General features: G+C 40.5%; 1 protein-coding gene and 1 pseudogene across 1 annotated transcript; one reads left to right on the plus strand and one right to left on the minus strand.

Moving 5' to 3' along the window:
* Positions 1 to 15,710: 15,710 nt before the first annotated feature.
* Positions 15,711 to 17,940, minus strand: LOC123246836 (annotated as a pseudogene).
* Positions 17,941 to 22,177: 4,237 nt separating this feature from the next.
* Positions 22,178 to 26,277, plus strand: ABHD11 (abhydrolase domain containing 11). Its single transcript, XM_044675623.1, has 7 exons — positions 22,178 to 22,290; positions 22,590 to 22,660; positions 22,720 to 22,907; positions 24,374 to 24,547; positions 25,064 to 25,234; positions 25,634 to 25,815; positions 26,145 to 26,277. The coding sequence occupies exons 1-7, from the start codon at positions 22,178 to 22,180 to the stop codon at positions 26,275 to 26,277; spliced, it is 1,032 nt and encodes a 343-aa protein (XP_044531558.1).
* The last annotated feature ends 481 nt before the right edge of the window (positions 26,278 to 26,758 follow it).

A 26,758-nucleotide genomic window follows, 5' to 3' on the forward strand; every position in this document is an offset into this window, starting at 1 on the left:
GTCAATAATATCCTTCAAATGGATGTTTCAGAAGGTAATTTTTCTTCTTATATATACAATTTGTTCCATTAATATTATAACAAAAATGGGGATTTCATCTGTCAACTCACCCTTCAAAGTACTTTACAATGAGGAAGTCAGTGTGTTTCATGATAATATCCACTATGTTCTGATCTCCATTCCCATCTCATCACATGATTTATTTTTTTTTTTTATAAACCCTTGTACTTCGGTGTATTGTCTCATAGGTGGAAGATTGGTAAGGGTGGGCAATGGGGGTCAAGTGACTTGCCCAGGGTCACACAGCTGGGAAGTGGCTGAGGCCAGGTTTGAACCTAGGACCTCCCGTCTCTAGGCCTGACTCTCACTCCACTGAGCTACCCAGCTGCCCCCTCATCACATGATTTTTTAGAAAAAGCAAAATTAACTTATTTTTTTTTAATTATAAGTAGGGATATTTTCCCCTTCTTACTTGCCCTTCCATTACCTCCTTCAAAAAGGAAATGTAAACCTTTGTAACAAATCTGTAGTTAAGCGAAGCAAATTTCCTTATGTCCATGTCCAAAAATGTGTGTCTCATTCTACAGAGTTGGTTCATTGATTCTCTATCAGGAAGTGGGCAGCAAGCTTCCTCACTGATTTTCTAGAGATAAGGTTGACCATTGAATCAAGCAGAGATCTTAAATTTTTTTGTTTCTAAGTTGTTTTTTTAAGTGATATTAGGACAGCCGAGTAGCTCAGTAGCTTGAGAGTCAGGCCTAGAGATGGGAGGTCCTGGGTTCAAATCTGACCTCAGACACTTCCCAGCTGGGTGACCCTGGGCAAGTCACTTAACCCCCATTGCCTAGCCCTTACTGCTTTTTTGCCTTGGAACCAAAACACGGTATTGATTCTAAGATGAAAGGTATGGGTTTAAAAAAAATAAAATAAAAAATAGAGTGATATCATATTCCTTTATAATAAATAACTCTATAGGCAGCTTAAAGAGAAAATCCCATAAGCTAAAACAAGTACAAACCAAGATAAGAGAGACAGTTCCCATAATTGAGAGCCTTAATTCAGAAAATATGTTCTGCTCTATTTAATCACTGGGATTTATAAGTATTATAATTAATAGCATGGAAAGACTACCTTAATTGGACTTCGTTGATGCTTTAGCTACAGACTGCTGCAACCCATAGGAATCAAACTATTTTTTTAACCCTTACCTTCTGTTTTGGACCATTTAGACTACTTAACCATTGGGGTTAAGTGACTTGCCCAGGGTCATACAACTAGGAAGTGTCTGAGGCCAAATTGGAACCCAGGTGCCCTAGGATCCAGGCCTGGGGCTCGATCTGCTGTATTCCCTCGTTGCCCCTCTGCCTACAGCTTAGTTGAAGTAATGATTCGCAAATCATGGGCAAAGCAGCTCGAAATGGTTCTGTTTACGAGTAATTTGTTTAGAAGGATAACTAACTGCCCTCATGTTTGAAAATCTTTGCAATCAATAAGCTGATGAATAAAAGTCTTCCAGCTTTGGATTGTAAATGGACGAAGCAATAAATGTGGTTAAAGATGCTAATTCTATCTATATTTTATATATTTATGCATATATGTTTTATTTCTATATACGAATATGTATATATGAATATGAATATATATAAATAAAACATAGAAACCGATGGGCTAAACAGATGTTGTTCATTTGCAAACCTACTGAGGCTGAAGCCGTGCCAAGAGAGATTCTGCAGGGTAACTAGAAATTCTAGAATGGAGAAGAATTGTGAGGGTCTCTGGATTGAGCAGAGGTCTCTGGGTGTCAGGGTGAACTGCGGGTCACTCAGTACAAGTTAAAAATATGACTCAGTGCAATTTGGAACCATTGCATGTTTCGCAATAATTCGTATTGAGAAAAATAAGTTAAAAGTTACAAAGAGTTCAAGTTATTCTAGGAGTAATTAATTTTATTTTTGAGTTCATTCATTAAAAGTTTTGGTGGTTTTTTTTTCTACTCTCCATTCTCTATGGTCAAAGGAAAGGAACACGCAGTTTTCATAGGGAGAAAAAAAAATCCAAACTATCAACAATTGGACAATTTCAGGAGCTTGTTATTCAGTCCCTCCCTTGAATATCTCAAGACATTCTCATTGGGAAATAGCTAAGTGGGAGATGCTCCATCAAATTATCCGATCCTCCTCAAACTAGAGCGATTCCTGTAGGCAGGAAGAGAATCGATGTCTCACTTTTCTGTTGACCAAATTCTTTTAAAAGGGAAGATGGGCCTTGGAATTCCTGAGGACAAAAAAAAATACAAAAAGAAGTAGATTCGTTGGAATCAGAATTGTGGTGAAATTTTATTAGCAGAGAAGCCAAAAAGTAAAACAAAGACTCCAACTCAAAAAGAAATAGGCTTATTGAGAGAGGGCTGATCTCACAATAAAGCCGGGCCCCTGGTCAAGACCAAGAGAACCCAAACCTTGTGAGTGGTCTCCTTATATACCCATAAACTCATTGCTAAAAGTACACTTTTGGGGGCAGCTGGGTAGCTCAGTGGATTGAGAGTCAGGTCTAGAGATGGGAGGTCCTAGGTTCAAATCCGGCCTCAGATACTTCCCAGCTGTGTGACCCTGGGCAAGTCATTTGACCCCCATTGCCCACCCTTACCACTCTTCCACCTAGGAGCCAATACACAGTTATGAGTTTATTTAAAAAAAAAACAAAAAACACTGTGTGACCCTGGGCAAGTCACTTGACCCCCATTGCCCACCCTTACCACTCTTCCACCTATGAGAAAATACACCGAAGTATAAGGGTTTAAAAAAAAAAAAAAAAAAAAAAAAAAAAAACAGAGGCAGCTGGGTGGCTCAGTGGATTGAGAGCCAGGCCTAGAGACAGGAGGTCCTAGATTCAAATCCGGCCTCAGACACTTCCCAGCTGTGTGACCCTGGGCAAGTCACTTGACCCCCATTGCCCACCCTTACCACTCTTCCACCTAAGAGCCAATACACAGAAGTTAAGGGTTTAAAAAAAAATAAAAATACACTTTTTCACATTGAAACAAGTATTACTGATGCTGAAACATCGGATACAGTCAGTGAAAATAAAACAAAAGGAGAAGTGAAGTGAACTTGGTTTTGAAAATATATGGGTGTGTTTGAACAACAATTTTACATAATACAGTGTGGGGTGAAGAAAAGTTATACCAGTTGTCACAAAATAACCAAATTAGAAAAAACTGGTGAGAAAATAACTGGATTAGGAAAAACTGGCGATACTGATGTAATAATATGGGGGCAGGGGATTTCACCTTCACAGAACTGAGACAGCGGAATGCACATAAATTCCCCCTGACCCTTACATAGAAATTAATATGGTCTGTAAAAATTAAATTCTCACAATGGAATTTACAGAGTATATTTGGGAAGGATGGGGCTGACCTGTGCTTTAAGAAGAGGGCTTTAGGGGGCAGCCGGGTGGCTCAATGGATTGAGAGTCAGGCCTAGAGCCTGGAAGTCATGGGTTCAAATCTGACCTCAAACACTTCCCAGCAGTGTGAACCTGGGCAAGTCATTTCAGTCCCATTGTCTAGCCATTACTGCTCATTGGCCTTGGAGCCAGTATTACTAAAGATAAGAGTTAAAAAAAAGGAAAGAAAAGAGAAAAAAATTGCTTTGACAGTTGAATGGAGGATGGACTAGAGTGAGCAGAGGCTGGAGGCAGAGAGATCCACCAGAAAGTCAATGCAATAGTTGAGGCATGAAGCAATGAAGGCTTTCACTAAGTTGGTGGCTTTGGGAGAAGAGAGAAGGAAACATAAATGATATAATATAATAAATATAATATAAAATGTAATATAGCATAATGGTATATTATATATCTAATTATATAGAATGCATAATATATTATAGTAATATAATTATCATATTGCATTGTATTATATTATTTTGTGTTGTATTATGTTATAGTGTTGTATTGTATTGCGTTATATTGTATTGTTGTATTGTATTGCATTTATTATATCATATTATTATATTATAGAGAGATATTAAATGACAAGACTTGGCAATAGACTGAACATGTTGGATGAATACAAGGGAAGAGTAAAGGAAATAACACTGAGTTTGGCAACTCAGTGATGAAGAGGGTGGGAGTACCTTCAGCACAAATAGGGAAGTTCAGAAGAAGGAATGATTTGGGGGAAAACATGAATTCTGTTTCTGACATGTGGATTTTGAGAAATCAAAGGGACATCCAGTTCCAAATGTCCAAAAAATAATTGGTGAACTGGAAATCAGAAGAGAGGTTAGGGCTGGATAAATAGATCTCAGAATCATATACAGAGATGATACTTGAATCATCTAGGGTAGCCAGGTGGCAGTGCCAGGTCTGAAGGTAGGAAAACTCATCTCCTGAGTTCAAATCTGACATCAGACACCAGCTGTATGGCCCTGGACAAGTCACTTAAAGCTGTTTTCCTCAGTTTCCTTATCTGTAAAAATGAACTGGAGAAGGAAATGGCAAAATTTTCCAGCGTCTTCACCAAGAAAATTCCAAATGGGGTCACAAAGAATCAGGTCACAGAAACAACTAAAACGACAAAAAATTTAATCCTTGGAGGTTGATGAGATCACCAGGAAAGATAGTTTAGTGAGAGAAGAAAAGAGGGACAAGGACAACTTCTTGGATGACATTCATGTTTAGTGTGATAAAGATCAAGCAAAGGAAATTGAGAAGAAGCAGTAAGAGAGGTAGGAAGAGAACCAAGAAAGAACAGTGTTAACTAAAACCCAGAGAGGAGGGAGTATCCATGAAAAGAGGATAGTGCAGATTGTCATCAATTATAACAATAATCATCATAATACCTATAATTTATTTGGCACTCGAAAGGTTTGTGAAGTGCTTTACATACCATCTCATGTGACCCTTGAAACAACTCTGTAAAGCATCTGCTGTAGTTATCCCCATTTTTACAAATGAGGGGACAGAAGACCCAGAATAGTTGTGACTTACCCAGGGTCACACAGCTAATAAGTATCCGAGGCCAGATTTAAACTCAGGTCTTCCTGACATCAAGTGCAGTACTCTAACTGGCTTATGTTTGTATATATCAATAGCCTCACGCTGTGAGGATTATAAACTAATTGATGTTTTCCAAAATCTCTTTTGCTAATCCAATATTATTGCTAATATTGCTTGCCATTTTACTGTTGTTTGATCATTTCAATCATGTCCAACTCATTGTGACCCCATTTGGGGTTTTCTTGGCAAAGATACTGGAATGTTTTAGTATTTCCTTCTCCAGATCTTTTTACAGATGAGGAAACTGAGGCCAAGAAGGTTAGTGATTTAGGTCTTACAAGTTTTCAAATCTCCCAGAGCCAAAGTCTTCTCCATTTCCCCCATGATCAGAAATGTGTCTTAAAGAAGTTTACAATGAGCTTTGGAACTGGATCAGTAGCAACGGTGGCTGTAATGGCTGCTCTCTTGGTTCTATTTCAGTCTCAGAATTTGGCTGGGAAGTGAGAGGAAGATATTTGCTATGAATATGTCGAAAAAATGGGACTGAAATAATCAAATCTGCTCTGGGGTGGCTTGTGGGGAAAAGAGAAGAAAAGGAAGTGGGGATAGGATTTCCTACAAGAGCATCTATTTTGGGAACTAGAACAGGTTCGTGATAACGTGATAAGGAGGCAGCATTACTGAAATAAACTATCAAATCTTTAGAAGATTCCTTCTTTGTATATTTAGATTTTTGTTGCTATTCAGGCAATTCAGTCATGTCTGACTCTTCATGACCCCGTTTGGAGTTTTCTTAGCAGAGATACGAGCAATTTGCTATTTCCTTCTCTAGCTCATTTTACAGATGGGGACACTGAGGCCAACAGGGGTAAGTGACTTGCCCTAGGTCACATAGCTAGTAAGTGTTGGAGGCCAGATTTGAACTCAGAAAGATGAGTCTTCCTGACTCCAAGCCTAGTAACCTAATGTACCTCTCATTTGTCCATGTTCAGATTAGGGAAGAATAAATAGTATGGAACTATTGATCAACACTTAATTAATATCTGTGATTATGATGCCTGCTTATAACTGATCTATTCATTTTTCCCAGGAATCTTTAAAACAATGAAATCGGGACATTCTTTCTCTTTCTCTTTCTCTCTCTCTTTCTCTCTCTCTCTCTCTCTCTCTCTCTCTCTCTCTCTCTCTCTCTCTCTCTCTCTATCTATCTATTTATCTATCTGTCTCTCTCTGTCTGTCTCTGTCTGTCTGTCTCTGTCTCTGTCTCTCTCTTTCTCTCTCTCCAACCCCCTTACCTTCTGTTTGGAATCAATATTGTGTATTGGTTCCAAGTCAGAAGCAAGGTAAGGGCTAGGAAATGGGCTTTAAGTGACCTATCCAGGGTCACACAGCTAAGAAGAATCTGACATCAGATTTGAACCCAGCACCTCCAATCTCTAGACCTGGCTCTCAATCCACTAAACCCTCTAGCTGCCTCCCGATTCCTTCTATCTTTTAAGTAATTCTTCATGCCAGGAGAAATAAGTTCTTCCACTGAGCATCCTGAACTTTAGAATCCTGGGAAGCAAGTATGATTTCCTAAGATTTCATTTTCTATAAATCTGAAAGAACCAGATCGTAGTCACTGTAGCAAAGATCATCACTAGTGAAATAATCCCACTCAGTCATAAATCTGTATCCCTTTGAGGTATAGTGTACATCCACAAGCCAAACTAGAGGGCTTTTCTCTGCGATTGGCAAGATCTTAGAACCTTTGCTACTCTTGTGCTCGGGTCACCCAGGAAGGAAAGAGGGAAGGGAGCTCCTTACGGTGTCTGGGCTAAGGAAGATTGCAAGGCTCAGTACCAGGAAAGGAACCACCTCTAAGGCAAAAATACTTGTTCTTCAACCAGACAGATGTTCTTCTCAATGGAGAAAATGAAAGATTACCCACCTGTTGGCTCATAAAACTCTGCTCATGTCCTTTGTTTCTGAGTAGACCAAGCTCAGTGCCAAGTGTATGGCTTGATCAAATTGATCATATTGATAGAGGGAAGTTTATCCCAAGTGAATCTTGCTGAAAAGATATATTCCCACAGTTCAAAGAGAAAAATCATCCACAGTCTGTGTCAATAGATCTCAATTCATATAGGAAAAATACAACTCATGGGTAGGGAACATCCAAAAATTGTCCATTTTGAATTTAATTTCATTCAGGATTAGAAATAGATTAGGAGAGGGGGCAGCTGGGTAGCTCAGTGGATTGAAAGCCAGGCCTAGAGATGGGAGGTCCTGGGTTCAAATCTGACCTCAGACACTTCCCAGCTGGGTGACCCTGGGCAAGTCACTTGACCCCCATTGCCTACCCTTACCACTCTTCTGCCTTGAAGCCAATACACAGTATTGACTCCAAGATGGAAGGTGAAGGTTTAAAAAAAAAAAAGAAATAGATTAGGAGAGGCAGCTAGACGGCTCAGTGGAGACAGGAGGTCCTGACTTCAAATCTAGCCTTAGTCACTTCCCAGCTGTGTGACCCTGGGCAAGTCATTTAACCCCAAATGCCTAGCCTTTACCACTCTTCCACCTTGGAACCAATATTTAATATCAATTCTAAGATAGGCGGTAAGGGTTAAAAAATAGAAATAGATTTGAATGCAAAGGAGGGAAATTCACAGTTTTCATAAGTATTCTGCATGTTCCCCATGAGATCAAAACTCAGTACACTCAGAAACATTTATCAGCAGCTCCTTCTATGATTAGAGCTACTCTGAAAGACCCCTAAAACCTTGCACTCGTTCCAATGCCTTGGTACATCAGTTAGTTAAATAGTCTTTCTAACAGACCTGATTTTTTTTTTTATAAACCCCTCTGTCTTGGAATCAAATCTGTGTATTGGTTAGGACATAGGAGTGCTAAGAGCTAAGCAATGGGGGTTAAGTGACTTGCCCAGGGTCACACAGCTAGGATATGTCTGAGGCTACATTTGAACGCAAGACTTCTTGCTGTAGGCTTGGCTCTCTATCCACTGAACCACCCAGCTGCCCCTCTGTTTTGATGGTTATTTAATTGGTGTGGCACAGAGCTGAGCAAAATCTGTGAGCTAGGCAATCTCCTAAATGAAAAATCTCATAAAGATTTAAATCAGATCTCTTCCTTCTGACAATCAGCCATGTGGGGAGTTGAGGAAGGAAGTCTCAATTAGCACCTGCCTCTACCAGAAGAGATCAGAGTCTGAAACACCATTCTGGGAAAGCAAATGAATTGAGTTGTTTGATGCCTTGTTTAAGGATTTGATCTATCGGAAGCATCTAGTTCTGATTCATGGGCTATATCAAGCTTTTATGAAAACCTTAGACTGAAGAAGCTGCTTACAGAATGGTCGTCTCAGACAAAAATCTCTCCCCACCAGGAGAACCAATTTGACACCGGAAGTCTAGGGCTTACATACCTTATTTAGAGGTTTCAAGAAAATTGTGTGCGAAGATCTCAAGCTATAAAACTTGTAGGAAAGGAACAAGTCATGCTTATGTAACAGAAAGGAAAAACAAATCAAAGATACATTTGTGCTATCCAGTCATGACAACTCGGAAACAGAGCTCCAAGAACTCTAGGATGAGATAAGGACATGACAAATTACAAAAATTCACAAACAAACCACTATGTAAAAACCAAGACATAATCATATCTGTTAGGTAGCACTAGATGTAGAATTAGGAAGACCTGAGTTCAAATTTGATTTTGAACATATCTTAGCTGTATGAACCTGGGCAAGTCACTAAAACTCAGTTTCCTCATCTATAAAATGTGGATTATAACAGCACTTACCTCATGGGATTGTTGTAGATAAAGGAGAAAACATTTGTAAAGTGTTTTGCAAACTTTAAAGTGCTATATCAATATTAGCTCCGATTATTATTATTACAAAAATGTTGGTGTCTTCTGATGTTTTGCAGTGCATGTTGGCACTGACCCATGGGTTATTAATCTTGATCAGCAACTAGTGGCTTAAATTATAGGATCTAGTTATTTCTTTTTTATATAAGAAAATCATCTTTCTTTTTTTTCTTTTATATTATTGTTTATTTTTAGCCTTCTTTCCTTTTTGAATTTTGGGTTACAGATTCTCTCCCTCTCCAGCCATACCATTGCTGGGTTTGTACACCAAAGAGATAATAAGGGAAAAGACTTGTACAAATATATTTATAGCCGCGCTCTTTGTGGTGGCAAAAAATTGGAAAATGAGGGGATGCCCTTCAACTGGGGAATGGTTGAACAAACTATGGCATCTGTTGGTGATGGAATATTATTGTGGTAAAAGGAATAATGACCTGGAGGGATTCCATGTAAACTGGAACAACCTCCAGGAATTGATGCTGAGTGAAAGGAGCAGAATCAGGAGAACATTGTACACAGAGACTGATACATTGTAGCACAATCGAATGTAATGGACTTCTCTACTAGCAGCAATGCAATGATCTAGGACAATCCAGAAGAACTTAGGAGAAAGAATGTATCTACATCCAGAGAAAGAACTGTGGAACCAGAAATGCATTAGAAAAATGTATGATCGACCATGTAGTGTGATAGGGATGTGATTAGGTTTTTGATGTTAAAGGATCACTCTGCTACAAATATGAATAACATAGAAATAGGTTTTGAACAGTGATACATGTATAAACCAGTGGAACTTCTTGTCGTCTTTGGGAAGGAGAAGGAGAAAGTGGCGGGGTGGGGATCATGAATCATGTAAGCATGGAAAAATATTCTAAATAAAAATTAAACAAAAAAATCTCCCTCCTTCTACATCTACCAAGAAGGCAAGCAATATGATATCAACTATACATGTGAAATCATGAAAAATATATTTCCATATTGTTTAATATGTTTATATTTCAAAAAATCAAGACAAATAAGGGAAGTGAGGAAATTATTCATCATTTTGCACTCCGAGTTACTCATTTCTCTCTCTTTAAGTGGATAGCATTTTTAAAAATAAGTCCTTTGGAATTGTCTTGAATCACTGCATTGATCAGAGTTGCCAAGTCTTCCTCAGTTGATCATCTTATAAAAAGATTAGTTCTTTTAACCATAGACCACTGTAAAGGTTAACTTAATTCAGCAACTTAATATTCATTGCCTAATGTCTCTTTATAGCTTTATGTTCTCTGTATGGAATCTCATTAGATATTGAACGTCTTAGTGATTAGTTGTAAGTAATAATCCCGGTTATTGATTGAATAACTGTGTATGAGAACCAATAATCAGGGTGAGAGTAAAAAATTTTTAATGTAGTACCTTGTAAAATATCCCTGCCAAGGGGAGTTTGCATGTGCCTTCAGTATCTTGGGATGTGTCCAGACATTCTCAAGCCTGTGAATTTATGATCTCTCATTGGGTTACAGAATAACCTTGGTTATCTTTATATCACCACATATGAACTGTGGCTATGTATTCTGCCCTATAGAAAGAAGAGAAACTAAAAGCCTGACCTTCTTGAAGAAGATTCAAATGTTAGACCTTCTCCAATAGGAATGACAGCTGCTTGACTTTCAGGAACAGAAATTATGGTTCTCTTCTGTCAAGGGAAGAGAACTGTAGTTGAACTATTCCCCCTCCAGGGGGGATTTGTATAATCAAAATCTTGGCACTCGGTCCACTGTGCCATCTAGCTGCCCCTCCCTCTTGGATTTGTCCCAAATGATTTATAATCCATGCCAATTGACTCATTCTAAATCCTTTCATGAATAGCTCCAGGGCTGAAATCTATGACCCATGCAGGAGGAGAGAGAGCATCCCTCCACTTCCCTTCTCCTGCTGCCCTCTAATTCAGGGACAAAGCTGCTCCCAACTTGCTTTGTAAACTCTTCAACTATATTGACTGGCTACAGAGTTGGAAGGATGAACTATTTAAAGGCCTCCAAGGAGCATGGCCAATTTTCAAGCAGCCAATCCCACATTCCCCTTCCATTTCACAGGGTATAGGCACAATTTCACAATTGGTTGAACACCTCATTAATATCTCATTGCCTCTGCCATCTCCTCTTTTCCCATCTCAACAAGGTAAGAAGGCCAAAAAGTGACTACTCAAAGAGCAACTACCCCTGCTACATTAGCAAACCCACACAACTCTAAAAGGAATGATGGCTTAGGTTTTACAACATATTTATTGGTGTTTGGGCAAGAAATGTGCCAATCTATTGACTTCTGCTTAGGAAGCTAATGAGATGGAGAGGATGTAAAGATTCATGATCAGTACATCTCTCAGCCAAGGGGTCAGCTGAAAGAAAATTACCAATCAGCCCGAATTTTTGACTGAGGAAAGTTAGAGCAAACAAATGGCTTGAGTTACCAGGGCAAGTGTCTTTGTGAGAAACCTTGGCGTCTAGAGAGCACACAAGAAAGTGAACTATGGAAAGGCACTCCATGACAAATAATTGCGAGTCTAGGCAACTCACCTGCATCCAGTTAACCAGGAGATTGACAGACTGTCAAATGATGCCTTGCATTGGATGTTTTGCTGAATAATTGTTTATGTGAATGTGAATAAGCACAAAAAGCATGTATTAAGTGTCTCCTGTGTGTCAAGCACACTGATGTAAAGGATATCATGGGATCAGCTACAAGGTTTCTGTAAAGATCGAAACAGCATGTGGTATGCAAAAATTTTAATTCTCTGACATTTCAGGTGAAGTGTGGATTCCTAATTTTACGTTCTTCTTATAATTTTATTGTTAATAAGATCAGAACCATCAGGTTTGAGCTGTTTTTCAACACATGAACTAGTTATTGGAAAAGCAAATTTAGGAGGTTGTACTAAATTGTATTAAGTCTTGCTACTGGCAGATTTTACTTACTTTTTAAATGTTGTTTTAATTCTTTTTCCATCGTTACATGATTCAAGTTGTCTCCCTCCCCTCTTCCCTCTCCCTTCCCAGAGATGACAAGCAATTCCACTGGTTTATACATGTATTATCACTCAAAACCTATTTCCATATTATTCATTTTTGCAATAGAGTAATCTTTTAAAACCAAAGCCCCAAATCATATACCCAAATAAACAAGTGATAAATCATGTTTTCTTCTGCATTTCTACTCCAACAATTCTATCTCTAGTTGTGGATAGCCTTCTTTCTTATAAGTCTCTCAGAATTGCCCTGGATCATTACATTGCTTTTAGTAGCAAAGTCCATTACATTTGATTGTCCCACAGTGTTTCACTTACTGTGAATAATGCTCTCCTGGTTCTGCTTATTTCACTCCACATCAGTTCATTTAGGTCTTTTCTAGCTTAAAGAAATCAACCTAAAGAAATCAAACTTTTCTAGTTTAAAGAAATCAACCATTTAAAGAAATCATCATTGCTTATAGCACAATAGTATTCCATCACCATCATATACCACAATTTGTTCAACCATTCCCCAGTTGAGGGACATACCCTCATTTTTTTAAACATTTATTAATATTCATTTTTAACATGGTTACATGATTCATGCTCCTACTTTCCCCTTCACCCCCCGCACTCCCCCCACACATGGCCGATGCACATTTCCACTGGTTTTATCATGTGTCATTGATCAAGACCTATTTCCAAATTGTTGGTAGTTGCATTGGTGTGGTAGTTTCGAGTCTACATCCCCAATCATGTCCACCTCAACCCATGCGTTCAAGCAGTTGTTTTTCTTATATGTTTCCTCTCCTGTAGTCCTTCCTCTGAATGTGGGTAGCGTTCTTTACCAGAAATCCCTCAGAGCTGTCCTGTGTCATTGCTTTCTGCTGGTACAGAAGTCCATTAAATTCAATTTTACCACAGTATATCAGTCTCTGTGCACAGTGTTCTTCTGGCTCTGCTCCTTTCGCTCTGCATCAGTTCCTGGAGGTCTTTCCAGTTCACCTGGAACTCCTCCAGTTTATTATTCCTTTGAGCGCAATAGTATTCCATCACTAGCATATACCACAATTTGTTCATCCATTCCCCAATTGAAGGGCATACCCTTCCCCTCATTTTTTATTGGCAGATTTTAACAGAATTATTTAGGGATAAACAAATTATTTATATATTTATCATACATAACATTTATTTATTTATTTATATTGATGTATTTATATATTATTATATTATAATATAAAATTATTTAGAAATATACAAATGACTTGGAACCATAGAAGCAGATCTTTGAGGAGAAGCCCCTTTTAGAGCTGCCCTGAGAATGTGACCTATTCCAGCATATCCAAGAGAAGACGTTTCCAGGAACCAAACAACCACCTAGGATATCTAGACCCAAGGACAAATTCAGTAGCATCCTCATCTGCAGGACACTCCTGCCAAACTTTGGAATGATGGTGGTGATAGACTCTGTTAGGAATATCTCAGCTGAGGTCAAAAGATTGGCTCAAGATACAGCTCAAGCCATCTCCTGAACTACTGAGGCCATCTCTTTCCTCCAGGAAGAGACTCCTTAGCAAAAACAGTTCTACAAAATTGGTTGGCCCTTGACATGCTTACAGCCACATCAGAAGGTACATGTGCCTTTATTAATCAGTCTTGTTGTTCTTATATAAATCGCTCTGGAGAAATTGTGACAAACATCCACGAGCTTCAAAGGATTTTAAAGGACACAAAGCAAGATGCTGTAGAAACTCATGTGACACCTGATGGTAACTACCTTATAATCTTATAATTGTGGTACTCTTTAGAATTTGTATTAGCTGCTTTTATAAAACATATAGATATATGTGTGTATATATATGTATGTATATGTATATATATGCTTTATAACAAGCTTTTACCAAGTAAAAAAATTATATACACTAGCACCATGGATCATGGTCAAGTTAGAGAGGAAACCTCTTGCTTTTGAGTGAGAAATCCTTTTGTTATGCCTCTGTTTGGCTGACCCATTATCAAACGAGATGTGCAATATGAATTTCTGGGTTTTTTTTTATTATTTCTATCTCTATTTTTCTCTCCCTTTTTTGTATTTAAATATCTGGAATCAATATTAATGGTTTTAATTTTGAATGACAAGTTTACAATACCTATTAGCCTTAATTCCATTGCATACCCCAAGGCTTTAGCCCAATGGTTCCCAAACTTTTTTGCCTACCACCCCCTTTCCAGAAAAAATATTACTTAGCGCCCCTGGAAATTAATTTTTTTTATTTTAATAGCAATTAATAGGAAAGCTAAATGCACCTGTGGCCATCACCACTCCTCTCGATCGCTGCAGCACCCACCAGGGGGCGGTGGCACCCACTTTGGGAATCACTGCTTTAGACTATGGAAACCTGCCATTCATTGTTAGGTATTGTGGGACTTTAACTGATATTTTTGTGTCTGGTTTCAGAAGAAGGGATTGCTAAGGAGCCACTGCACAGTGTAAAGAAGCACAAGGTCAAGGAGACTTAACAATCCCTGTGGGATCGATAAGGCTCTGCACTAAGAGACAGGGCTTGTTTTGGAGCTCAAGGAAGTGGCTGTTTGGCAAATTCAGATGTTGGACTTATTCATAACAGGTTCCTCCCAAATCCTTCATTTGGATTTCATTTTGGCTTTCTTCTTCCTGAGACTGAAGATAAAATCAGACCAGGGAATCATACTTCCCTTTTTACCTCAGACTTTTATCTCTTTTTCTCTTTTATAGTATGACAATTTTCTGTAGTCCTGGCTGCCAATGAGTAAGTGCAATATTGCTGCAATTGTCCTGCATGTTTGCAGGATATAAGCTACCTCAATTGGGCCTTGCTGGTGACTCAAGGACCTGTTATGATTTAATATTTTTATCGTAATTTTATACACATAGGATTTTAGAATTATATATATGTGTGTGTATATATATATTTTCTATAAATTTTTTTTTCTCTTCTATTTGGTTTTGGGGGGGCGGGTTTCAGTTTTGGTTTTTTGGAAATTGATTCATATACCTCATAGCTCAGCCATATATCCCAGGGTGATTCTGGTGTTAGTCGACACCCCCCTAAGGTGGGGGATTGTATAAGTATCCTAAAATCCAAAGTTTAAGATCTTTTAAAGCAATTTGAAGAAAAGAAAGTCACCAACACCTTGAATCAAGAAAGTGCATTTTCTGGAGAAGATGTCATAAGGATGCCTACAGAAATCACATACTACATCAAGAGATCCAGAGTGAACTTTGGAATATAATGAACTGAACTGAAGGGGGTTAAACTTATCATTTATTCTGAATGTAAACTCTTATGCCAAAGAAGAGTGTCCCCTAATGGGCTTTTTGTCAGTGTGTCTATCAATCATTTTTTTGTTTTCCTTCTCTCCCTCTTTCTAATTCCCTCCATACAAGGTACAATATTTTGCATACTTCTAGTAAGAGGATCTTTAAATGTATAGGCTACATATGTGGAATGCTTCATTGGGGAGGCCTGCCCATGTTAATCTCCTAGAAACTCTAAGTGAGGAGATTTAATATGATAGTCTCCTAAAGAATAAAAGGGGGGATTGTTCTGGATTCACATCACTTACATCACCTGGGCTGGTCACCTAGCATAGGCTCTGTGACTCTGAACTTGATCCAGACATGACTCTGAATTTGAACTGAATGTAAAAGAGGATAAAAGGGGAGAACGGAAAAGTGTTCTGTCTCTGGTGTCCTGCCAAGGAAGCTGTTGCTGGAGGTCACTCTGAACTCGCCTTAGAGCCAGGAGTCACTATTATTGTCCAAAACACTAAATCTGTTACTTGATAGTGACACTACCATCAATCATACGCAATAAAGTAGAGGCATCAATGATTTTTTTTCCCCTTCTGTTTGAGGTTCATTCATCTCCCTTCAGGCCATTCCACTATTCTCTGAAACATTAGTTTAGTCCAGGAAGAAGCAGTAGATAGGTGAGGAAGCTAAGCCACTGAATTAAGAAAAATGATCATGGCCCTGAGACACACTTGAGCTTTTTCATCTTTATGTGTGAAGAAGCATCTCCACCAGCCAACTGTTCAGCATTGTGTTGTTACTAGATTGCGGCTAATGTCATGGAATCTTTGCAGTTGCTCAGAAGTCCATTTAGTAGAGCCAAAAATTCTAGAAGGTAAGAATGGGTGCGAGATAGTCAGCCAGACACAAAAACGTCACAAACCTGGAAACACCAGACAGAACAGATGGATCGAAGTTGTCGATCCAAAGGAACACCAAAGAAACAACACCCACGATGACAGGTGGGAACCAAACTCTTTCCATGGAAAGCCACCAGCATCGCTTCTCCTCATCCTTGTAACTTCCAGGCTGACAGTTTCTGCAGCCAACAAGCTGTTGCTGCTTGGTCCCCTCCACCATAATCATGAGAGTGCCCTTGAACCTCCAACAGCACCATCATCAGTACCTACTGAAGAAATCCCTTCCTGAAGAATTGTTCACTGGAGACCCTCATCATATTCTCTAATGAACAATTAGGGAGAGAAAGAGACAGAGGGAAGAGAGGAGAGAAGAGAGAAAAGGGATTCAGGGACAGAGAGAAGAGAGAAAAGGGAGACAGGGACAGAGAGAAAAGAGAGAGAGGAGTGAAGAGAAGACAGACAGAGAAACAGGATGGGGGACAGAGAGACAGACATACAGACAGAAGAGAGAGAAAGAAAAGAGTCAGAGAGAGAGAGAAGTGGAGAGGAGAGGGAGGGGGATAGAGAGACAGAGATAGAGAAAGACATACAGACAGGAGAGAGAAAGAAAAGAGAGTCAGGGAGAGAGGGAGAGAGGGAGAGGTTGTTGTTCTGTCATATCTGACTCTTCATGACACCATTTGGGGTTTTCTTGGCAAAGATACTGGGATGGTTTGCCATTTTCTTCTCCAGCATATCTTTTCTGTACATGGTTATTTTTGTGATGTCTCCCTGATTAGATTGTAAGCTTCCAAAAGGCAGGGACTCTCTTTGACCTCTCTTTATATCTCCGTCCAGTATTTAGCAGAGTCACTAGCACATATAGTAGGTGTTTAATAAATGTTTGATGACTTACTGACCTTCTGTTTAGTTTTTAAGGGTTGTTTTGTTTCTGCCAGAGAGAATGATCTTTATTTATTTATTTATTTATTTATTTTAACTTCTGTGTATTGTCTCATAGGTGGAAGAGTGGTAAGGGTGGTTAATGGGGTTCAAGTGACTTGCCCAGGGTCACACAGCTGGGAAGTGTCTGAGACCAGATTTGAACCCAGGACCTCCCGTCTCTAGGCCTGGCTCTCAATCCACTGAGCTACCCAGCTGCCCCCGAGAACGATCTTGAGACTGGAAAGACAGACCAAAAATGGCTCATTAGGAGCCGAAGCCCAACATACATAAGGACAGAGTAAAAGAGCACCACTTTTGATTAGTTCAAGTCACTCGGCTCAGTCAAACTACATCCCGAGGTACTCAAAGGACCGAAGGATGCAATTGCTGGAGCCACTGTCAGAGAGCTTTGAAATAATATGATAATGAGCAAAGTGCCTCAGGACTAGAGAAAAGAAATGTCCTCCAGACTTTCAGAAAAGGGACAAGAGGAGAGCCCACACCCTGTAGACCAGTACATTTGCCTTTGATTCCTGACAAAATTCCACAATATATTTTTAAATCCATTTCCTAAAATTTGAAATCTATTTTCCAGTATTTTTAAAGCTTTTCTCTCTACTTTCCACTTCTACTCCCCAATTGGAAAAAAAAGGAAAGCAAAAGCAAAACCCTAGTACTCAGCAAAACAAATCCCCTCAGAAATCCAGGTTTCATCCAGGGTCCCCTGGTACCATGTTGAGTCACTGTCTTGATCAGAGCTCCTAAGTCTTTCAAAGCTGTTTGGCTTTGCAATATTGTTATTATTGTACAGAATTGTACATATCGTACAGAATGCCAAAGTTAGCAAGACATCAGGAAGATCAGGGCATGCCAAACTAATCTCATGGCCTTTTATTCACAGGATTACTAGATTAGAATTAAGACTATTAGATTTAGGACCAGAAATACCGGTACATCATGAGAACATTATTGAGATGATTTCACCTAGGCTTTAGTTAAATGGTTTGACATAGTCTCTGATGCTAGTCTTATAGATCAGATGGATGGATATACATGGATTCGATAATATAATAGATTTTTTTTTAAACCCTCACCTTCCGTCTTGTAGTCAATACAGTATATTGGCTCCAAGGCAGAAGACTGGTAAGGGGTAGGCAATGGGGGTCAAGTGACTTGCCCAGGGTCACACAGCTAGGAAGTGTCTGAGGCCAGATTTGAACCTAGGACCTCCCATCTCTAGGCCTGGCTCTCAATCCACTGAGCTACCCAGCTGCCCCCAATATAATAGATTTTAAACAGGTTGACCAATAAGACTCATTAATTCATTATTTTATTTTCTATTTCTTTATTAAGATTTCTTTATTCATTTGTCATTTATTTATTTATTAGTGGCTTCATATCAACTTGCAAGGAGATCACCAGTGGCATGCCCTAGGAATCTATGCTTGGAGACATTCTGTCTAACATTAAAAGATATTCAAAGCTAGGATGGTGCAGTGGATAGAGTTACTGGGCGTGGAGTCAAGAAAACTCCTCTTTCTGAGTTCAAATTCAGCTACCATCACTTAATAGCTGAATGAATCTGGACAAATCCCTTAATCCTGTTTACTTCAGTTTTCTCATCTGTAAAATGAGCTGGAGAAGGAAATGGCAAACCACTCTGGTATCTTTACCCCAAAAAATCCCAAATGGAGACACAAAGAATAAACTTAAATGATTAAACAACAAGAAGAGGTGGGAGATGCAAATTTCAAGTTCCAGAATTCTAACAAGACAAAACTTAATAGTAATCAATGTAAAGTTTTACACTTGGGCTTAAAAAATAAAACTTCCACATATTTAAGATCAGAGAGATCTTACCAGATAGCTGATTAGCTAAAAAAAGAGTTGAAGGTTTTAACAGACCACAAAGGTAGTTACTAGGTATTACAGTGGATATAGAGCATTGGGTCTGGAGTCAGGGGAACCTGAGTTCAACTTCTATCTCAGATAGTTGTCAACTGTGTGACCTTGGGCAAGTCACTTAAACTCTGTTTGCCTCAGATTCCTTGATCAATAAAATGAGGATAATAGCACCTATCATTCCTGGAGTAGTCATGAGACTAAAATAAGATAATATTTGTAAAGCACTTTGCAAACCTTAAAGAGGTATCATTAAGTTCAATGAGATTCAGGTGGGACCACAAAAGCTCATTGGAATGAGGCTATATTCAGAGAGGTTCAGTTTCCAGGAGCCTAAAGGTTGCCTTGATGAAACAGAGAATGTCTGGAGGGTGGTAGGTGATAAAGGGCTGTAGGATCATGTGATAAGAGGATCTGGGGAAGAAAAGTGAGGGCATTTAGCCTGGAAAGAAGATGGAGAAGCCAGGGATACTGTCATCAAGTATATGAAGGATCATGTAGAAAAGGGATTAGACTTGCTTTGGTTAGCCCCAGAGGGAAGCAATATGGTGGGAGGAAGGGGAAAAGGTACTGCATTTAAATTCAGTGGATCACAGCCATAGCACTGCTTGGTTTATACCCCAAAGAGATAATAAGGAAAAAGACTTGTACAAAAATATTTATAGCCACACTTTGTGGTGGCAAAAAATTGAAAAATGAGGAGGTGTCCATTAATTGGGGAATGGCTGAATAAATTGTGGTATCTGTTGGGGATGGAATATTATTGCACTCAAAAGAATAATAAACCGGAGGAATTCCATGTGAACTGGAACGACCTCCAGAAAGTGATGCAGAGCGAAAGGAGCAGAACCAGGAGAACATTGTACACAGAGACGGATACACTGTGGTACAATTGAACATAACAGACTTCTCTACTACCAGCAATGCAAGAATCCAGAGCAAGGCTGAGGGACTTATGAGAAAGAAAACTAGCCACATTCAAAGGAAGAACAGTGGGAGGAGAAACACAGAGGAAAAACAACTGCTTGAACACATGGGCTGATGGGGATATTATTGGGGATGTAGACACTAAATGATAACTGTAGCCCAACTAGCAATAATATGGAATTAGGTCTTAATCAATGATACATGTAAAACCCAGTGGAATTATGTGTTGGCTAGGGGGAGTTAGGGGGGCATTGGGGAGAGGGAAAGAACATGAAACATGTAACTATGGGAAAATATTCAAAATAAAAATATAAAATAATAAACTAAAATAAATTCAGTGGATCAGGGCAGCTAGGTGGCTCAGCAAATAGAGAGCCAGGCCTGGAGATAGAGGGTCATGGGTTCAAATCTGGCCTCAGATATTTCCTAGCTATGTGACCCTGTGCAAATCGCTTAACCCCCATTACCTAGCCCTTACTGCTTTTCTGTCAATAAAAATTATTGGTCCCAAGACAGAAGGTAAGGAACTCTTACAAAATAAACAAATAAACAAACAAATAAATAAATAAATAAGCAAGCAAACAAACAAATAAATAAATGAATGAAATCGATGGATCCCCTTTTGAGGTATGGGGAATGTGGGAGGAGTCAATTAAACATTTTGAGTCTTAGTTTCTTTATTTGTAAAATGAGGGGATTGGACTAGATGACTTTTAAGACCCTTTTATCTTAGAACTAACAATCCCATGATGTAGGAGTGATGGGATGGAGCCTAGAGAACCAGTGTTAGGTTTGATGTCAAGAGAGAATTCATAATAAAAAAAAGAGACCTTGTATGGGAGGTAGTGAGTTTCCCTTGACTAGAGAACTTCAAGAAAAGGCTGGATGGCTACTTTTCAGCAGTGCTTAATGAAGTTCATCTTTATCTAGATGGCCTCCCAAGGTCCCTTTCTTCTCTGAGAGTCAATCCATCATTCTCTCTATGCATAGCTATTCACCTTTGAATCTTTGGTCTCTCTGTCCTATTTCTGTTCTCAACCCTTAGTCATCCCACCATCTACCTTCACTGCTACTCTCAGGCTCCAGAGAAGAAGTCACAAGACCGTGCAGATTCTACTTATTACCAATTTATATACTTGTTGTCTCCCTCATCAGAATGTAAGCTCATTGGGAGCATCTAGGTAGCTCAGTGGGTTTAGAACTAGGTCTAGAGTCTGAAGTCCAGCGTTCAAATTTGGCTTTAGATACTTCCTAGCCTCGTGACCATGGACAAGTCACTTAACCCCCCTTGCCTAGCCCTTCCCCCTCATCTTCTTTGGAACTAATATACAGTATTGATTCTAAGACAGAAGGTTAGCATTAAGAAAAAAAGAAGAAGAAGAATGTTAAGTTCATTGAGGGAGGAAACTGTTTTTGCCTTTTTCGGGGAAGGAAGGGCAGAATTTCTAGCTCTTAGCACAGTAGGTGAAATGCAGCAAATGATAAATGATTGTGGTTTTGTTGATAATCTTGCCTGGTTTACTGCTACTCTATAATCCTTTAATCATGTGTCATTAACTAGTAGTCATAGTCATAGACTCGTCAGAATTAAAAGGAGAGAAAGAAACCCTTCCCCTCCCTGGATGGAAGATTAGAGAGCCACTGTTTAAATGGCAAAAGAATAAAGTGAATAACAAATCATAACAGTCCTACCTTCTTTCCAAGGGAGAAGTCCTAGAGAAGTAAAGTCATTCCCCCAAGTTGTGGTTTTTACTCTGGTTTTCCAAGGGACCAGTGACACCTCGGGGTGTTGTCTTGTTTTGCTCCTGAATTGGATTTAAGTGAGACAGAGTGGACCAGAGTCATTGGCCTTACTCTCTCGCCCAGGTGTCCAAGTCCAGTCTCAGGATGACTAGAGATGGTTCTAGAGGTTCTAGACATTCCACAGCACCTCTTGGCTTTTGAAACAAATTGTTCTCATTCACCCATGGCTAGTCAGTGTCAGAACATGGCTGAGCCTCTGGTTCTAAGCTCCTCCTGTGCCTTAGATCATCCTAAGGTGCCCCCATCTCCCTCTCGGCCATCCTAAGATCCCTCAGAAGATGGTAGGCATTTGATGTTCTCTAAGTGGCCCCACCTCACCCTCATCGATTCTGGCAGTACAGTTTGAGAAATGTCCTCCGGATTTATGTTTGGATTTTGAATAATGAATTGAATATTATGAATCAGGATCAGGAGAGAGGCTAAAGGAGGGAGGAGAAAAGAGGGAGGAGGGAGAAGGGAGGGCTCTGGGAAGGGAGGTCCCCTGGGAAGAAGCACCTATAGATATAAAGTCCTGTCTACTTTCTCCCTAATCAGAGATTGCTGATAAGAACTGAGCAAAGCATGTGGCGTTGGACCAAGACCTGGATTCGCCCCCTTTGGGAGGCTGGGATGCCCCTCGCGCCCCTCTCAAGCTCCTCTCTGACTCTGCCTATGTATAGTAGCAGTAGTCCAAGGTAAGTCAAGATAGTTCCTCTCCCCAAATCCACCATCTTACTAGCCCTCTTCCTCCTTTCCTCCTTCTGTCCTGCTCCCACCCACCCTTCCTGCAACCTCCACTGGTTCTCATTCCTCTATCCTCAGCCCTTGACTTTCCTTCCCTCGATTCCTTCTTACCAAATCCACCTTTCCCAGCCCTCATCACCCTCACCACCACCTTCATTCCTTCCTTCCCAGAACCCTTTACTTCTCCCAACCTACTCCTCTCTGGCCCTGACCCTCTCTTCCCTGCAGTATCCCCTGCCCTGGGCCTCAGCCCTGCTATTCCCCCAGCAGAAGGGTTCCCAGATCCCTTCTCCATAAAAGCAGAGGAATGGGTCTATGGGAGTTAGTGGCAATAAGCATTCATCTTCTCCCAATTTATCCCTACAAGTACCAACTCTGAGCCACCTTCTCTACTCTTCTCCCCTCACCCTCCTTTGTCCTTTCTCCAACCAGGCCAGTGCCACTCTCCTACAAGCTGCTGGAAGGTCAGAACACCCAACCACCCCTCATCTTCCTACATGGGCTCTTTGGCAGCAAAATCATCTTCGAATATGAGGCCAAAGCCCTAGCAAAACGGACGGGCAGGAAGGTAAAAATTCAGATAAAATAAAGAATCCCCAGTGGTGGAAGCCAGGTAAAAATCTGGGGGAGAGACAGAATGATGAGGTGAAGGGATATGAGACAAGGGCTGAAATGAGAGTTCAGCAGCAATTGGTCCTCAGTCTTGGGAGGCTTGATGTGATGGGCACCAAGAAGTGGGATGGGTTACTTTGGGAGGTAACTGAGTCTTCCTACACCAAAGATCTTCAAGGTGAAGCTAAGATGGCATAGATTCGGTTCTTAGGCACATACGCTTTGGTTTAGATTGGCCTTCCTGGGATCCTGGAAAGATACCTGTCCACAATTGAGGTGCCTTACCAATAACTCAGCTGAAATTTCATAGTTCCATCCCTCTTTGAGAGCTTCATCATGGCCTTCTCAGTTTATCTTATTTAAAACATCAGGAGCCCCTGGAGTGGGCTACAGTGTAGAAGGTGGCATCAGGTACTTTCATTTCTGACCTTAGGAAACATTGTAGGAAGGATAACTGGAAGTGACTTGCCCAAGGTCACAAGATAGTAAGTGGTAGAACCAGGAAACACACTCAGATCCTCTTAATCCAAAGTCAGCCCTCTCCTCAGTGGAACCATTTGGGTGTTCGTGACAATGATCCAAGGTGTTTATGCTAAATATGTTTTGACAGCATGTAAAGCACCTCCTAGAGTCTAAGAAAGCCCCTCTTGGGCTCAGGATGTTAGGAGTAATTTATTAAATTTCCCTTGGGTTTCAAAACACATTTTTTTGGTTGAAAGGAACTCAAACTCAAAGAACAAAAAAAAAAATTAGGAGCCATTAAACTAGATCTCAGTGAGACAACCGGTACTCAGGGTTTGTTGTTCAGTCGTTTCAGTAATATTCAACTATTTGTGATCCCATCAGGGGTTTTCTCAGCAAAGATACTGGATTGGTTTGCCATTTCCTTCTCCAGGTCATTTGACAGCTGAGGAAACTGAGGTAAACAGGGATAAGTGACTCACCCAGGATCACATAGCTAATAAGTATCTAAGACTGGATTTGAACTCAGGAAAATGAAGCTCAGAAGTGCTAGCTATTAACACTGTTAGAAAATCTTTTTGTACCTTATGTTCTTAGCTTGCCATGGTCCCGACTTTGTCCTCACAACCTTTCTCACCCCCAACTCCTCCTCCTAATCCATACTGTCACCATCTACCCAATGCATTGACTTTGGGATTCAATGACTTAAATTCAAAGCCTGTCTGTCCTTTTCATTACCCATGTGGTCTTGGGTAAGTCAATTAACCACCCTGGGCCTCAGTTTCCCCATCTGAAAAATGAGAGTTGGAATGGAATCTGAAGCCCTGTCATTCCCTAAGTCTATGATCCAATAAATGTATGATGCTGTTAAGAGTCTGCTCTTACTTGTGAAGCCCCAGGTTGGAGAGAAGGGGAGGAATCTGGGAGACTGACAGCTTCAAGTTCCACCTACCCCCACAGGTACTGACAGTGGATGCCCAGAACCACAGGGAGAGCCCATCAAGTCCTGACTGCAGCTATGAAGCCATGAGCACAGACCTGGAGGCCCTCCTATTAAAACTAGGACTCGCGCCTTGTGTCCTCATTGGGCACTGCATGGGCGGCAAGACAGCCATGGTCTTGGCACTACAGAAGGTGAGGGTGCCCTACTAAGACCCAAGGGGCAGAGCATCACCTTACTCCAAAGATGGTAGAATCCCATATTCCCAAAGAGGTGGCAGGGATCCCCTATCCTCAGAGGGCAAGTTGTGGAGTTGGGGTCCACAGGACTGTAAATGATTTTGGGGGCTACATTCAGAGAATTTGGTTCTGGTGGGAGAGGAAAGTTTCCTTCATACAGCTTACTCATACTCATACATAGGTATACACACCCCAAACTCTGATGGGCTGGGAGGGAAATGGTGGCTGCAAACCCTTCCCACTAAATTCTACCTCCCTGACTGATCCTGCATACACAAAAAGGAAGGGTAGCATCCATAACCACAAAAAAGCAACCTAGTGGGTAACTTCTGAAATCTGAGTCATGAATTATTCTCTGTTTTTTATCTGAATTGCCCTTCAACAGACTTTCAGAACCATGCCCCATTTGCTCTGTCACAGTACCGTCCCTGAGAGTCCCTCAGATCACCTTATGACTGCTTTTCCCCTTAGCCTGAGTTAGTGGAACGCCTAATTCCTGTGGATGTCAGCCCAACAGTGACCACAGCCTTCCCAGAAGTCTGGACCTACATGAAAGCCATGAAGTCACTAAACATTCCCAAAGAATTGAATTTCTCTGAGGCCCAAAAATTAGCCCATGAGAAGCTTAGCCAAAGCATCAAGGTGATTCTCTCTTCTCCTCCCCCAGAGCCCCAGGCACAGAAATGAACTACAGAAGCCACCTAACTGCTATTTGAGGTTGAAGTCCCCAGAAGTATGGGGGCAGGCAATATCAGGGAAAATACAAAGGTCCAGTTTGATGGGAAATAGTACCTAGAGAAGAGTTGATAGGAGTTCCAGGTGAGGAGTAAGAATGGAAGAGGAAGAAGGGGAGGAAGATAGGAGTTGGAAGCTGACTTGAGATGGGATGGATGGGATGGAATAACATAGGATATATTGGCATAGGATGGGACAGAATGGGATGAGATATAGACCTGAATATGTTCCAAAAAGGAATATGGTAGAATTTGGGGTTGGGGAACAGGGAGGAAGTCTTCAAACTAAGCCCAGGTACTCCTACAGAATCCAGTTAATCGACAATATATGATCAACAATCTGATGCTGGTCAATGGGCAATACATATGGAAGGTCAATAGCGAAGCCTTGAGCCAACAGATGGACAAGATCATGGACTTCCCCCAGATCCAAGGATCCTACTCTGGCCCCACACTCTTCCTCAGAGGCGCCAAGTCATCCTACATTCAGTAAGGCAGAGGTGGAGGATAAGGGGAACAGACCTAACCTTATAGAGTCTTCCTCTCTTGGGTACCAATTGGGTTTTCCCCTGCCATGGTTTTGACCAATGGGGATATAAGTTATGCTTGGGTTTGTAAAAACAAGTTCCCTTCCAATCTTATTGGACAGTATTTCTGTTAGCACATCCAGAGTTCTATCTCTGAACCCCTTCATCTCTTTAAGGTCCTAATTTCTTCTCAACATTACTACCACCCACAGCCCAGGGCTCAATCCTCATGTGTACCTTTGACTCACCTTCAATATTTGCCTTTTCTCCTGTCTCCTCTTCTCCCTACAGGCCTAGCCACCTCCCTGAGATCAAACGTCTTTTCCCTCAAGCTCAGATTCTGACTATCCCAAAGGCTGGCCACTGTATTCATGCTTACCAACCCCAAGACTTCCTGACCCATATTCAAAATTTCCTGTCCTAGAAGTGGATGCATCTATCAGCTCTCAAACTTTGAGAGGTCTCCCTTGCAGGCGAAGAAGAAAAGTCAGGATTCTGATTTTCATTCCCTTCAGAGAGGACCCCAAAGCCAAGGTCGAAGATGTTAATAAATAAAGCTCCTTCCAGACCATCCACCAGCATTGGCTGAACTTTCTCACCTCTACAACCCGGAAAAGTGGGTGATTAGATTAGGCTGGGATCTAGGACCTGGTCAGTGAGTCAGTCAATAAACATTTATTAAATGCCTACTAAGTCCCAGGCACTGTGCTAAGGACTAGGGATATAAATACATAAAAGAAAGATGGTTCTTGATCTCAAGGAGCTTACAATCTAGTAGGGAGAACAACTTCAAAAGAAAGCTGAAAAGTAGGGGAAAGGCAGGGGTTGTTATTATCTCATTTGTATAGATGAGAAAAGAAGGGAAGGAAAGAGTATCAGGCATTGGTCAAGAGGGGTGGGGATGA

This window comes from Gracilinanus agilis, chromosome 4, assembly GCF_016433145.1.
Source record: "Gracilinanus agilis isolate LMUSP501 chromosome 4, AgileGrace, whole genome shotgun sequence".
In the NCBI taxonomy this organism is placed as follows: domain Eukaryota; kingdom Metazoa; phylum Chordata; class Mammalia; order Didelphimorphia; family Didelphidae; genus Gracilinanus; species Gracilinanus agilis.